Source organism: Sinohyriopsis cumingii, chromosome 4 (assembly GCF_028554795.1).
Source record: "Sinohyriopsis cumingii isolate HCF-2022 chromosome 4, ASM2855479v2, whole genome shotgun sequence".
Lineage (NCBI taxonomy): Eukaryota > Metazoa > Mollusca > Bivalvia > Unionida > Unionidae > Sinohyriopsis > Sinohyriopsis cumingii.
The window spans coordinates 108888489-108903422 of NC_142964.1; the positions used below are offsets into that span (position 1 = coordinate 108888489).

At 33.6% G+C, this 14934-nt stretch overlaps 1 protein-coding gene across 1 annotated transcript in view; it reads right to left on the reverse strand.

The window, feature by feature from the left end:
- Positions 1-5673: 5673 nt before the first annotated feature.
- The window catches only part of LOC149801857 (dual oxidase 1-like), a 47430-nt gene continuing 38169 nt past the window's right edge, over positions 5674-14934 (reverse strand). Inside the window, exons 13-16 of the mRNA XM_089956861.1 lie at positions 12727-12956; positions 7367-7525; positions 6638-6790; positions 5674-5906 (exon numbers count right to left, since the gene is read on the reverse strand). Of these exons, the coding sequence (XP_089812987.1) occupies positions 5760-5906; positions 6638-6790; positions 7367-7525; positions 12727-12956 (689 nt within the window). The 3' untranslated portion in view covers positions 5674-5759. The remainder of the gene's footprint in view (positions 5907-6637; positions 6791-7366; positions 7526-12726; positions 12957-14934) is intronic.

Below are 14934 nucleotides of genomic sequence, written 5' to 3' on the forward strand. Positions count from 1 at the left end.
CAGAGCCCAATCCATATTGGCATCATAAAATCTTCAAGTTAATGCACACTCTGGATTTTTAAACTATCACAGACCTATGATTTACGAGTCTAGCTTTCACAGTGTATGAGTTTTTTTTTTAGTAAAGCAAGTGTACATAATTCGAACTTGCAAACGGATGCATTGGATGCATCATTTAATTATATCAAATTCATTGGCCTGGTGATTACCGAATATATTTAATTTTGAAATAGAATATTACTTTGTATACATATGAAATATTTCTCTAGAAATTGTGAGTGAATTTTATTAATGGTGTAACGAACCATATAACATGTCTTTCAGCTGAAATTAAATGCAAGTACTATTACTAGCATTATATAACGGATATATATTACAATGACTCAATTTGACATTTTTGAAAAAGTTTTAATTAAAATACTTTTGCACAACAACATAACATTTTCCCTATACTACTTCCAACATATAATATCCACACTTTATGCTGCTAAACATAAATACACACAGTACATTTATTTCTAAAATAGATTATAGCAAGGAAATTGAACATTTGGAATTCAAACTTCCAACGTAACCAGGTATAGACTTTTAAACTCACAATTTCTTTGCAACGCAATTATCTGCAGTTGCACAAATATTGTTCAAAACAAAGGGTAAACACATTATACATTAAATTGGTTTTCTGGAACTAGTTTTCGCCCATATCTATACTTCCATTTTAACACTTAATAACTTTCAACTCAATGAAATTAATTAATATTTACTGCTGTCATAAATAAATGTAGAATTGTTATTTAATGACTAGGATATTTTCCTTACCTAGGAAGACTAATCATGCATATATATATATATATATATATATATATATATATATATATATATATATATATATATATATATATATATATATATATATATATATATATATATATATATATATATATATATATATATAATTGAAAAATTCTGATACTGATTTTGTTATGATTCGAATTGTCTGCAATGTAAATTTAATTTAATACGTAGCAAATGATGACCAACTGACTGCTAACCTACAATACAATATACTTATCATTGCGCCCATTAAAGAAAACGTAACATGAAAATACAGGGTAACTTGCTCTTTTATACATGTTTCATGGTCACAAATACAGTAACAAAACTACTTTTTATATCAAGTACTAATATATTAAAATTTGAGTACTGCAATTACTGAAAACATTTTTGTTTCTCATGGCATAACATAATCTGACCTCCCTCATTCCACCCACAAGACTAAATTCTCTTAGCACACTCCTACGATTTCCCCAGCCAATTCAGCAGTTTACACTCAGAACGTACCCAAACCGAAACGTACCCAAGTCGAAACGTACCCAAACCGGAACGTACCCAAGTAAAAACGTACCCAGAACGAAACATATCCAAGTCAAAACGTACTCAAGTCAAAAGGTTCCCAAATTAAAACACGTCCCACACTTGCTTTAAATGACATCATTTTTGAATATATCATATTTCATGACAGAGTGACCGGCCTGATGTAAAAAAGAAAGATTAACATATACCCTTAAAGAGGAAAAAGTGTATCGGTATATAATGGAGATAACATAAGTTTTACTATATTTTTACCTGCAGTTTCTTCAAATAGCAACAAAACCTTCGTTTAAGAAAAGAATGCTGCACAATGGCCAATATTTTAACAAACATTTATTACCTCCTTTAACTAAGAGAAACATTAACCAGTCTACCTTTAAATTCATGGGTCCTAAAACATGACAAAATATCTATGATATCGTTTTGATATGGATGTTGATGTCTACAACAATACTTCACTTATATGTAATTTGCTATGGTATTCTATGCATTCTGCAGGTTTATAGTTCAATAATATTTCTCTGTGAAACGTATTATTATTAATCTTATTATTTTATCATGTCCTTCTCGTGTTTATGTATGTTATCATATATTTTTTCAGTATTCGTGTCTGACAAGTTAATATCAGTAGAGTAAATATTGCATCTAATATCTGATATAAACAAATTACTTCCCTTTGGAAAGTTTTCTGAGAAGTTAACAATGTAGACCCATAGCTTCTGGTGCATTATGCCTCGGTAGATATGCTCGTTGTCTGTCAGTAAATCTACTGATACGAAATGTGTCAGAGATCTGTTTCTGTGTTATCTATTGTCAGATATGCTGGTGTTGTAGGTCTGGTTAACGTTAGGTCTTCCGATGCATTATGTGTTGGCAGATAAACTGGTATGCTATGTTTTGTCGAATCATCTGCTGCGTTTTATGAATTATCATGTTGTCCGCAAAACTTTTTCACGCCACATTTTATATTAATAGTATTATTCCCATAATACAACACGTAAGGAATATACATGAATCCATGACATACAATTACTTCACAATTAATCCTATGATTTTCAAACTGTGAGTCTTTAAAACAGCTGATAATGATACCATATTTACATAACAAAAGTTATATTGTATCGGCTTTCATAGTGTAACCGTAATGTAAACCTAGACAAGAAGAAGAAGAGGATGATGATGAAGATGAAGATAATAATATAAGAATGATGAACACTTTCAAAAATAAGAGAGCAAGCAATAATATATTTGCCAGCAAATATATTCAGCAACATTTCAAAACCATATCAATTATATAAGGATCAATGCCAATGAAATCAATAACCATTATCAACATGAGATATACAATTTACATCATCATTAATATGTCTGAACAAATCACATTTTGTTTCGTAAGCAGATTAAGTGCGTGTTATAGTGTAGCAAAATGCTAATATTATCGATTGATCCTTTTCTAATTTGTCTTCCTTCCCATCTTTTAACGATTCAACAGTACTACCTTTCTCTTAACAAATGCTGAATCAAACATGGGAAGACTAAACTGGACTTAGATGTCCTTCTTTCCTTCCGTCTGTCCCACCTTCCCTTCTGCATAGTTGATTTTACATGGGCTTAATTCAAATTTAGCACGCGGTTTAATGTTGATGAGGCCTTGGTCTTTGCCCGAGTTTAGCTGTCATCTTACAGCACAATACATTCAATAGTTTTTGTTTTCTTTAACCTACATATTTGATATGCATCTCTACTTTTATGACACTTTGACACATCTTAATTGCAAACTTGCTCCGACATGGTTTAGTGGAGTTATAGCCTTTAATTTATAAACCATCAGTGTTTACCCTAGAGTAAGTAACACCATTAATTATTAATAAATTTCAAAAATTGATTTTATGGATAGCTTGATCATCCTTTCTTATGGCTTATAGAGCATGATCCATAAATCCACCTACCTTTGTTTCCTCACAAACACATTTTTGTTTTAAATGTCTTTCAGCGAAACGACTCAGTTTTAGTTGACCTTTGATGAGGGTAATTATCATCAGTCTATGTTATGTTTAGTGCAATTATAGCTCATTATTGTGCGACGATTCGTTTGCATTATGTACAGTAACTCGTTGGATTTAAAATGAAGCTCAGTGCGGTTGGATGTGTTGCATTATATTGATGATATCGGTTGATTTTTTCAGCAGAACATTGGACCCTGATTGGCGTGCCCACTAAGGACTCCGTTGTTAGCCTACTAACAAATTTAGTATGCATATTATTATTTAGGATACCGTAAGTAAGATTTATTATTTAGCTTTGGTATCTGTTCAGAATGCACCGTATTATTTTGGCAAAATAATGATCCGTGGTTGCCTGACCCACCTCATTTCCTTTCTGCGCAATTACTCCAGTTTGCCACTCAACTTTATACTGACGAAACCGAAACCTTGGCTAAGTCCAAAATTTCACTGCTGAGTAATCATGTAGTAGGCTTGTGATCTCTGATTATCTGATACTTTCAATTTGGTTGCAGACAATTATTACCTTAATAATATTGGATTAAAGAAAATTCTCATATGCAGCATTATACTGTTGTGTACTTCAGCATAATTTTATCTGCATCTGTTTAGGTCAGTGTTACTGCTGAGATCATACATTAAGTGTTTGAATGTTCTGCTTAATGACTAGTGGCTTCTGTACAAATGTACCTTGAGTAATGTACTGTATCACCACTGTCAAGTAGCCATTTTCTGAACACAACTACACTCCCTGTTTACAGGGAAAGGTGGGATCATCAGCTCCCGAGATCTGCTTGTTGGCAATTAATCAAGGTAGACATATAGGTCTATTCAGGGCAAATATAACACATTTGTACGACAACATTAAAAGAACACTTGTAATAAATAGGTATTTTATGATTGCAACTATTATTTACATTGAGAATAAAATAATGCAGATTTGCTGACCACTGAAATCCTTAACACCAAATGTAATAAACAAGTTGATATGCTTTTGTTTTCTCTATAACTCTGAAACATGTACCTTATATTAACAGACTGTTACATCTTAAACGGAAAAGATAGCATGGCTTAAAATATCAATCTAACACGAAGTTTATATGCATCATGAACATTAATAATCGAATAATATGGGAACAGATTTTATGGGAACAGATTTTCCCTGGCTGTCGAAGCACTGTCGTTTTTTGTTCTCTCTCTCTCTCTCTCTCTCTCTCTCTCTCTCTCTCTCTCTCTCTTACAGGCACACACACATTTGCAATTGTTTTATTTTGCGTAGATCAATGTCAATTGTATTTGCCAATACTTTGTTTGTTGCGAAAAATCATTGTTTTAAAGGTCTTTTCTGGAGACGATCATCTAGTTATTCAAATATATAGCCAACCTCCACCAAATATAATGATTAATTTACATGTTTCTTCCTTGCCATCAATTTTTTAAATAGTTGAATGAATACATTGGCAATGAAAACTGTAAATGAGATCTAAAAGTTTTCAAAGTGATGAATGTAGGTAGGTCTGCTAAACTTGTTGAGCTCCTTGCATGCCTTGTTTACGCTGTGTGTCATTGGTACAGGCCCACAGCTAAACACACCGATCTTCTCCACTTGTTGAAATAAAAAGAATTAAATGTTTAAGTACATTTTAAATAATACTGATGGGAAACGGACGTAACCAGCAGTGACTTTTTCACTGACACAATAATGAAGGTAAACATTTAAACGCCATAACAAATGCGATTAAATGCTTTATATATGCATTTTAAATTAACTTGAAACAGACTGCCATTAACTGCATTACGATTGCGTTGTAAGTTTTATGAGTAACAGACAACTATCAGAAATTCCGAGCTGGGTAACATTATAATGACATACAACAATCGCAATTGATTTTAAAGGGAAGAAAAGACAATGTAATAATGTATTACTATTGAAGTTAGTTCATAAGTAGTCAGTGTCTCGTGGAAAAATTAAGAAGACCTTCCTTTAAACTTGTCTTATCTGATTTATGTCGTTGGAAAGGAAATAAACTTCAGATAAATTTCTGAGAATCACTCAATCTCTACCTCACGAATATAAGGAAGTTTTCCCAATTATAAAGAAGTTTTCGCCTGTATGTTTCCTCTACCAAAATATAAAGCCTCTCCAAAATTTTAAAACGCATTCAGTTGAATATAACGTTATATATGTCAAATGTGACACTGAGTTTAAACTATCGGAACCCCCTTCTCATTTCATAGGGTTCTACTGTTTCAATGTTCAACAGATGAACAGTCATATGTCGTAAAAATATTGCATTCTCGCGCTGTCAGAGTGGTGACGCTGAAGTATGTAGACACACATGAAGTTAATTTTGTTTCATATTAAATCCAAAACTGCCTGGAGGATCAAAGCATGCCAACTACCTTTTTGTGACTGTAGCGGAGAGCTTCCAAAAAGTCATAGAATCGTGGTCTTCCAAAATGAGTTGTGGCTTTCAAGCCGGTGAACAGACTCTTTCCAGCTACCCTTTGAAAGTGCCGCTCACATATATACTTAAAGAAAAATGATTAGTATTGTTAGTAGTAGTATTAGGAGTAGTAGTAGTCTATAGTAATAGCAGTATCAACAGTAAATAATCTGACGTTTGCTATTCATTTTTGTTATTGTTTTGTCAATGTTATTAAAATATTTTCTCTTCTCATCATCATCATCCTCCTGCTGCTTCTACTTCTCCTTTCCCCTCTTCTTCTTCTTCTTGCATTCAATGTCCTCGTTTTTGTCATATATTTTGTTTACAGTGTACATGTACAATACTCCCAACTGTTGTGTATTGTAAATGAAACATATAAAGCAGGATTGAATATTTGCAAAGTTACTTGCCCATAGCTTTAACTTACAGAGTATACAAATTGATTTTTGAGGTAATATTTAGCTTAGCTGTTGCACGTGGCTGAGCAGAACGTTATCATCTTTTCGGAATTATACTTAGAAAATGGAAAAGATTACCTTATCTTGGAAACATCACGGTAGCAATAGATCAGTGTACGTGACCAATGCCCTTTCATGGCAGTCTTAAATCCATACATTTCATGTTCAGATCAAATCAGCAGATGAAATTGAATTATTTTTTTGTTTTTTTGCATTTCGTGCCGAGATGTAACATCCAGCTTTCTTTGCAAAATTTAGTTGATTGTTGCTTAACGGTCAAAATTCTATCAAGCTTGTGCTCATGGGCTATCAATTAAAACAAGTTTTAAAGAAAAAAAGAAAATCGGTGATCTACCAGCATGGTTGTACGCAGATCAAATCTCCTTCTGAACTCGGTAACGAAAATGTGCACATCTACTAAGTCATTGCAGTCGCTCTCCACCTCGCGAATAATATCTGTTAACCATTCGAACTGTTTCTGTGTTCTCGTCACCCACATGAAGTACACCTTGGTAGAAAGGTGGAAACGTTACCCAAAATCACTGAATGCCGGAATCAGGAAAACGTTGCTGAATTTATATATACTTCTCGAGGTTATTTATCTTTAGTTGCATGTTCAATCACAGACGTGATAATAAGACATTATTTAACTACTATTTGATATGTCGACAGGAATAGAGGTGAAAAGTATTATAGTTAGAATTTTTTACAAAGCGTACAAACATAAAACGAAGTGGCTTTATAATTGACATTTAAAGCAAATAAGCGCTAAATGTGATACTTTTTCTATTAACTACCTCATAATGTTTCTTCTTGATCAGCCACAAATAATGAAAAAATATAATATTTTGAACAACATTTTGGTGTAACACAAGCAGAAAAAGAATAAAGATAAAATATTTAGTAGCACATAGTCTTATGTTGGATAATATACTAAGTTTTGTCGACCATTGATCAAGTGTAATGACGTCAATCAAGTACGATTTACTGTACAAAAGCTATTTACGACACTCATCAAATTATTTAAACTTTCATTATGATCAACGTTTAATTTTTATATATAAAAAATAGAGAAAGTGGTCACCTTTTTGCAGAAGACAGAACTTCCCAGGGACGTTTTTTGGACGATATCCTGCAAAATTGATGCATAGGGTGTGACGCCAATCCCACCTCCGATCAGTACCGCAACCTCATACCGGTACCAATCCTGATGTCCCTCCCCAAACGGACCATCCATCAAAAGCTGGAACATACAAACATATAATGCTCTATTTTTGCTTAACTGGTAAAAATACGCTAACTTGGATTTAGTAAGCCTTTGAGCATGTAAAAATAGCAAAAGTGAACGAAGTATTGGCAGTAGACATATAGCTAAAAGGGTGTAACAGCATGAAGAACGTATACAGCAAGAATAATGAATAACAGCATGAAGAACGTATACAGCTGGAATAATAAATAATATCATGAAACACGTATACAGCAGGAATAATAAATAATAGCATGAAGAACGTGTACAGCAGGAATAATAAAGAACAGCATGAAGAACGTGTACAGCAGGAATAATAAAGAACAGCATGAAGAACGTGTACAGCAGGAATAATACAGAACTGCATGAACAACGTGTACAGCAGGAATAATAAAGAACAGCATGAAGGACGTGTACAGCAGGAATAATAAATAACAGCATCAAGAACGTATACAACAGGAATAATAAATCACAGCATAAAGAACGTATACAGCAGGAATAATAAATAATAGCACGAAGAACGTGTCCAGCAGGCATAATAAATAATAGCGTGAAGAACGTGTACAGCAGGAATAATAAATAATAGCATGAAGAACGTGTACAGCAGGAATAATAAAGAACAGCATGAAGAACGTGTACAGCAGGTATAATAAAGAACAGCATGACGAACGTGTACAGCAGGAATAATAAATAACAGCATGAAGAACGTATACAGCAGGAATAATATATAATAGCAAGAAGAACGTGTACATCAGGCATAATAAATAATAGCATGAAGAACGTGTACAGTAGGAATAATAAATAATAGCATGAAGAACGTGTACAGCAGGAATAATAAATAACAGCATGAAGAACGTGTACAGTAGGAATAATAAATAATAGCATGAAGAACGTATACAGCAGAAATAATAAATAATAGCATGCAGAACGTGTACAGTAGGAATAATAAAGAACAGCATGAACGTATACAGCAGGAATAATAAAGAACAGCATGAAGAACGTATCCAGCAGAAATAATAAATAACAGCATGAAGAACGTATACAGCAAGAACAATAAATAATAGCATGAAGAACGTATAGGGGTTTTCACGCATAGTATCTCCCCTTGAAAACACCAGAGGGCATATCGGTGCAACTCACTTCCGGATAGTTCAATCAGTTAAGATGGCAGATGTAAATCAAGAAAATGTGACAGACCGCTCACATTATACAAGCAGGATCACTATCTTAAAAAGAAATTCTATCAATATTTGATGAATTATTTTTACATCTTTTATTTTTTTTTTTCACTAACTTGCGCTGCTCCCAGCTTTCAAATAAATATTTTCTGCCCATTTCAGAACTTCATTATCTTTCCCTTACTACCTTATGCTCTAGTTTGTATTATTGATTGTGCTAAAGTGTATCCTGCGTAAAAAGTTCTTGTAATTTATCTCGCTTGAAGAATAATGAAAATATGTTTATTTTGTACAGCTTCAATAATAGCAGCTAATGGAGGTTGAACGACAACGAGAACAAAATTCTAACTTCTTAGGGTTTTTTTAATTATTGATTTAGACTTGCTTTTCTATTAATGTTCATTATATTTTTCATGAATCAACTTGAGTTTTTGTTTTTAAATGCACAAATGTCAACCATGCTTGAACAGACAGGCGCACGTACGAGTCTCATTGATGATTATTTTAATTTTATTTCCTTGAACGGTTGGAAATTTTAGAGTATACACTTTGGAGAAATATCGATATTAGACACACTATACGTGCATACAGCATTTGTGGCTCTCACCTATCTGTCTGTCTGAATGTATGTCGTCTTTCATCTGGTGCATGGGTATGTATATCCTCGAATGAATGGGTGTTCGCATATGTATATTACATAAACATACTTCTGGTTAAAAACGAGTATAAAATGATGCTAAGTTAGAAAGAATGACTGATAGATAAAGACAACAAATATGAATATTTATGAGTATAAATTTATTATTAACTTGTACAGTATGTTCTTACAAGCAGTCTCTTTTTTAAATCATACTGTTTGCAATATTACATCCGGTCACGTGGATCAATATTGATTTAAAAGGCGAACCAAAGTATTATGACGGAATCTGTGAAGTAATTGGATCTTTAAAACTTACATATTTGATGCAAGGAAAGTCAAACAGAATTGAACTAATTTTAAGAAGGCTGTTCTGGATGAATTTGCTGGTGGCAATCAGAAATGTTGTCTAAAGACCACAGCAAATTTGAGAGTTATTACGTGTCAGCATAAGCAAAGAAAAATCATGCTCAAAGTTATTGCATGTACCGTCCGATATTTGATGTTTCAAAAGTCAAAAAGAAAATGAAACAACAAAAAAAAATACTTAATTGGGCATGTTATTTAATCTGAACATTTACAACCTAATATGCATAAATATTCCGTCTGCATTAATTACACTCATTTATCTTTATAATAGCTAATGCAATAATTGCGTTGTGAAATTCCTCTGAATACATTAAATGCTATGTTCCATTAAAAAAAAAAAACTGTTCTGGTTTAAAATATTCAGCATTACAAATCAGCTGAAGTATCGAACTTTCTTAACGTGTTATCAACGAACTATTAGCCTTGCGAAAATAACTGAGAAAGAAGGATTTATCAACACATGAAAAATGCAAATTGTTGAGATTGTTTTCGATAAGGTTATATAACCAAAACTCTGCAATAAATGCTTAAAATCGGAGAGCAGAGTAAAATGTTCATACAAATGTGTCTGAAATTATGGATAATGAATTTATATTATCAGGTATGAACAGTCTATTTAATTTAATTATTTGATATCATTTAAGTATGGACAGTAAATATTATTTAATTATCTGATGTAATGTAAGTATGGACACTGAATCTAATTATCTGATTTAATGTCTATAACTATTCTTATGTATGAACAAAAGATGTTTGACATATATAACTGATTCATTGGCTTAACCATAATGATCTGTAGTACAGCTAAGATACCTTCCTTTGTTAACTTTATGTTTCGCTAACCAAGTGTAGAACGGTGAACTATCCGGAACTGGAAATTTTTTGTGGGCATGCGCATTGGAGCTAAGGGACGTAATTTTAGGCGCTACGATCAGTAACTCCGTGCAACCGTGAAACCCCCTATACAGCAGGAACAATAAATAATAGCATGAAGAACGTGTAAGTAGGAATAATAAATAATAGCATGAAGAACGTATACAGCAAGAATAATAAATAATAGCATGAAGAACGTATAAAGCAAGAATAATAAATAACAGCATGAATAACGTATACAGCTGGACTAATAAATAATAGCATGAAGAACGTATACAGCAGGAATAATACATAATAGCATGAAGAACGTATAGAGCAGGACTTATAAATAATAGCATGTATAATGTATCACAGCGCACATAAACGTTATTTTTTGTCTTTGTTTTAAATAATCTGTGTAAAGTTATTAAATTGATAGCACCTAAGAACATTTGGAAGTAGCCATTTATGTACTAGAAACCACAACAAAACATTCAAATAAATGTCTTGAACAAATGTAAGCAAATCTGGCACAAATTAATCTGGAATGAAGAGCTTTGAAATCTTTGAAATGCCGCCCCCGTTGCTAAAAATAGTAAAGCTTGATACAACGTCTTCGCAGAAAACGCTGAACAGAGTTCAAACAAGCTCTATATAAATTAATTTGACACAGAGATCTTTAATATTCGTGCAAATAATACCGAACAGGAAGCAAAAGTAGCCTTATCTAATAACAATAGAAGTACCTGGCCGATTTCTTTCAAAAAAACAATTTCATCAAACATATCAGAAAATGTCTGGATTTGTTAGGCTATAGGGCTTGTAAAAGTGAAGCCCATCCATCATTAAATACGGCCGCTTTTACAAAATATAACCGAAAATTATTTAACTAAATTCTTGAAGCGATTCAATTTATAGCAATTGACCGGAGTTGACAGAAAGCAGTATGGCAATAAGACCTTTTAAATTGATGTAAATGATGCCGATTCATCATCAAATATGACAGGCGCGGCTAAATATAATTAATGTTTCAAATATATATATTCTCCAAAACTACTGCATAGAAAATTACAAAACCTAACGAACACATCCCACCTTGGCATGCCTTTGAAATTTGAACGAAAGATACCCACCCGCCATTAGATATGGCGGCCGGTTCTTGAAAAATGAAATCTTCACATGTAATCTTAACAAAAAGCCATCAGAATGTCACCATATGTCAAAGAAAACATTCTGGCATAGAGAGGTTACACGTTTTTAGCGGTTTTAGAGCTGTGTGGGTGTGGTGCCAAGTGAAGACAATGGGACTCCAAAATCTAACTTCTCTATAACTGAACAAATTCCGTGAAATATAGAAAAATACAGGTTTAATTTTTCAAAATTAAATTTATTTTTAAATATTCTCTTTTAAGTATAATCTGTTTTAAACAAACTACAACATCTGTGGGCCTTCCTAGCTTGTCCTGTTTTCGTAGTACGGGCTTTGAAATGTTTACATAGGGGATTGATTTGACGTCAAACATTTGCAATGTTACTGAAAATGAAATACTCTTTAATTTACATCTCCCAACAACGACTTAAGAGAATTTGACAAGATTTTATAGAACGTTTTCTACCTCGAAGAGTGTATGAATATATATATATATATATTAATGATGACAATCTGTCATCCGGTTTGGCTTCATCGCTATCAACAAGAAGCCTGTCATACACTCTTCAAAGCTTAAAAGAATTTGATCAAATTGACACCTGGAATGGTTTTATTAATTATACAAATGATGGTCAGACATCAAATATGTATGTGATATCTATCATAATAAGTCAATTACACAATTTTATATAAAGCAAAGATCTGCTAATTCGAATTATAAACCTTTGAAATAAAGCGTTCTGCGATTCGGTATTGCATAAATTATCCTGATGTACAAGCAAATATGTATAAAGATACCGATACCTAGAGAAACAGCGCATCGCCTGTTTTCATAACATGGGCAAACAACAGCGTTGGAACAAATTTGAAAAAGAAACATTCTATTAAGATTGATTTGACAACATCCCTTTCGTTTCAGTTGTCAGCCATCTGAGCGACCTCAGATCCATTTAGACTTCTTGCTCAGTTTTGCTTTTGATCGCATTAGCGTATAGACAAAACGCAAACTTACGCACGGCATATCCCGGCCTCGCAGATTGCTAGGGTCAAACAGGCGTCTCAGGTTCCTGGTCCATGGACCTACGGTTCGGATGTGGAAGGAAAGGTGCATCTGATGAGGTGCTGAGGTTAAGGTGAAGGGATGAAACTCTCCGTGCCCCAGGGACGAGCATGCGACCCGCACCCACTGGCCTGACTTGTATTCAAACCCAGGCGGTTTCTTTACTATCAGCGCCGTCACATCTGTGCGAGGGAAATGTAAACTGTACAGGCATTGTGGCAAATAAATTAGTTGCTAAGCTTGGCATTTACAACTGTCATTCATATATACATCAAATAGAAAGTTTTTGCCGAAGAAGATTCTTAGGTGTGTTGAAGAGAGATAGAACTCTGTCTCCAAGCTGAACACTTTTTTCCTTTGTATTTCTTTCATATCAAAATTTCATTTTTTATTTAATTTTTGATCGAGTCGAGTGAAGATTAGATCTCGCCATTTCACAAGCCTTCGACAATTTATATTTTAAATCAGAAACATAGAAGATAAATATTGGAATTGACTTTTGAAAGAACTTTCTCTTTTAATAACTTCAATGGTCCAAAACAGTATGTCCAAAACCTGGTTCATAAAGATTGAATCAATCTTTAAACGAGTCCCCAACAGCAATTAATAGCAAATAAACACCCTCGTCCGAATTTGTTCCTGTACCAGTGCAATATGACATTATTATAGTTTCCAAACTTTGATGAAATCTTGTGTCAAAGCTACCTTACTGTTTCTCAAAACAATTGCCTTTATCAATCTTATATGTGTACACGTTATGGTCAACAATCATTGGTTGCCTGACTTACTCTTGGGTATGGCACCAACATAGTATACCATTAGTCTGCTCAGTGGTTATTTGAATGCAACAATAGGTTGTAGATGAGCCTTATATATCTTTTGATTTGGCTTTCCTACTATTTGAGAAGCGTGACATGAGGAATGTCACAGTTTTAGTTTTGGCCAAAACAAGGATTCAAGATTTAGTGATACCTCAAACTGATTCCTGTATGACAAACCAAGGGACCTTCATCGGCTAGATAAAGAATGTCGTGTCTATATTACTGAAGAATAAATATCTGAAAGCTCAGTAGCTACTAAGCACAGCAGGTACCTCAGATGATCTCCATTTCCTCGTAAGTACCCCAGTTCTCACAAACTAACAAACTGATACTCGTGTGGCTTAATTTTCGCTAGAAACCCTCTGAAACAGAGAGGAGATCTCAGGATCCTATTTATGTTTGACAATGAATGATTGTTTTTGTCACCCTGATTAGAATATAGAGAATGAGTAGTAAAATGAGGATCGCTGTAAACAAGTTGTATTGTTTCATCAATACCAGGTGTACATACGACCTCAACAAAAGACTGACCAATAAATAAGTCAAGTAAAGAAATAATGTTCTGATCAACATCATACTTGAGAGTAATTGTTACCATAGCTCTGGTAATTCCACGGGCTGGGTATACAATTAAGGACTTCTTTTCAATACAATAAACTTTGTGATCCAAACAAGGCTTGCCAGTTCCGAGTGAATTAACCACGACCTTATCTCCAGCTAGGTCATAGCTTAGTAATAAATGAATACCTACGATGGGTAAAGACGTAACTGTTCAGATTATTTTCACGGGTCCTGAAGCTTAGTATGACGCAAAATTGACACAGTGGAGAGAAATATTAGCACTTTTACCAGCAGACGACTTCTCAGACAATGTGAAGCTCCTGTATTCCTTACAATTTTAAGAGGTATGGGATTTGACAGAATCACCAATACGTGATATAGAAGGTTTCGACATGAATGGTTCGAATTCCCCAAGCTAGAATCACACTGACGTTGTATTTTTTTTTTTTTTTTTTTTTTTTTTTCTTTCACCCAACCAATGTATAGTTTTCAATACAAAGCCAAAACAACCAAGATCTCTTAGAAAAACGAACATTTTAATAGCTCTGTCCTGATTATGTTGCTTATTTGAGATCAGAAATTTGAGACTCAAATGGGTTTTTCCTTTGCTAAAAAAGACTGCGGCGAGGAAGACTTATTGACAAATGAAACTTACTGAGTCAAGGAATAATCATAAACTATGCGAGCAGCATTTTCCAAGGTTTCGTCTTTTTCCTGTTCAAGGTAAGGCTTCAGATCACTCTAAACGCAAGTGTTTAACTCCACAATTAATATGAGC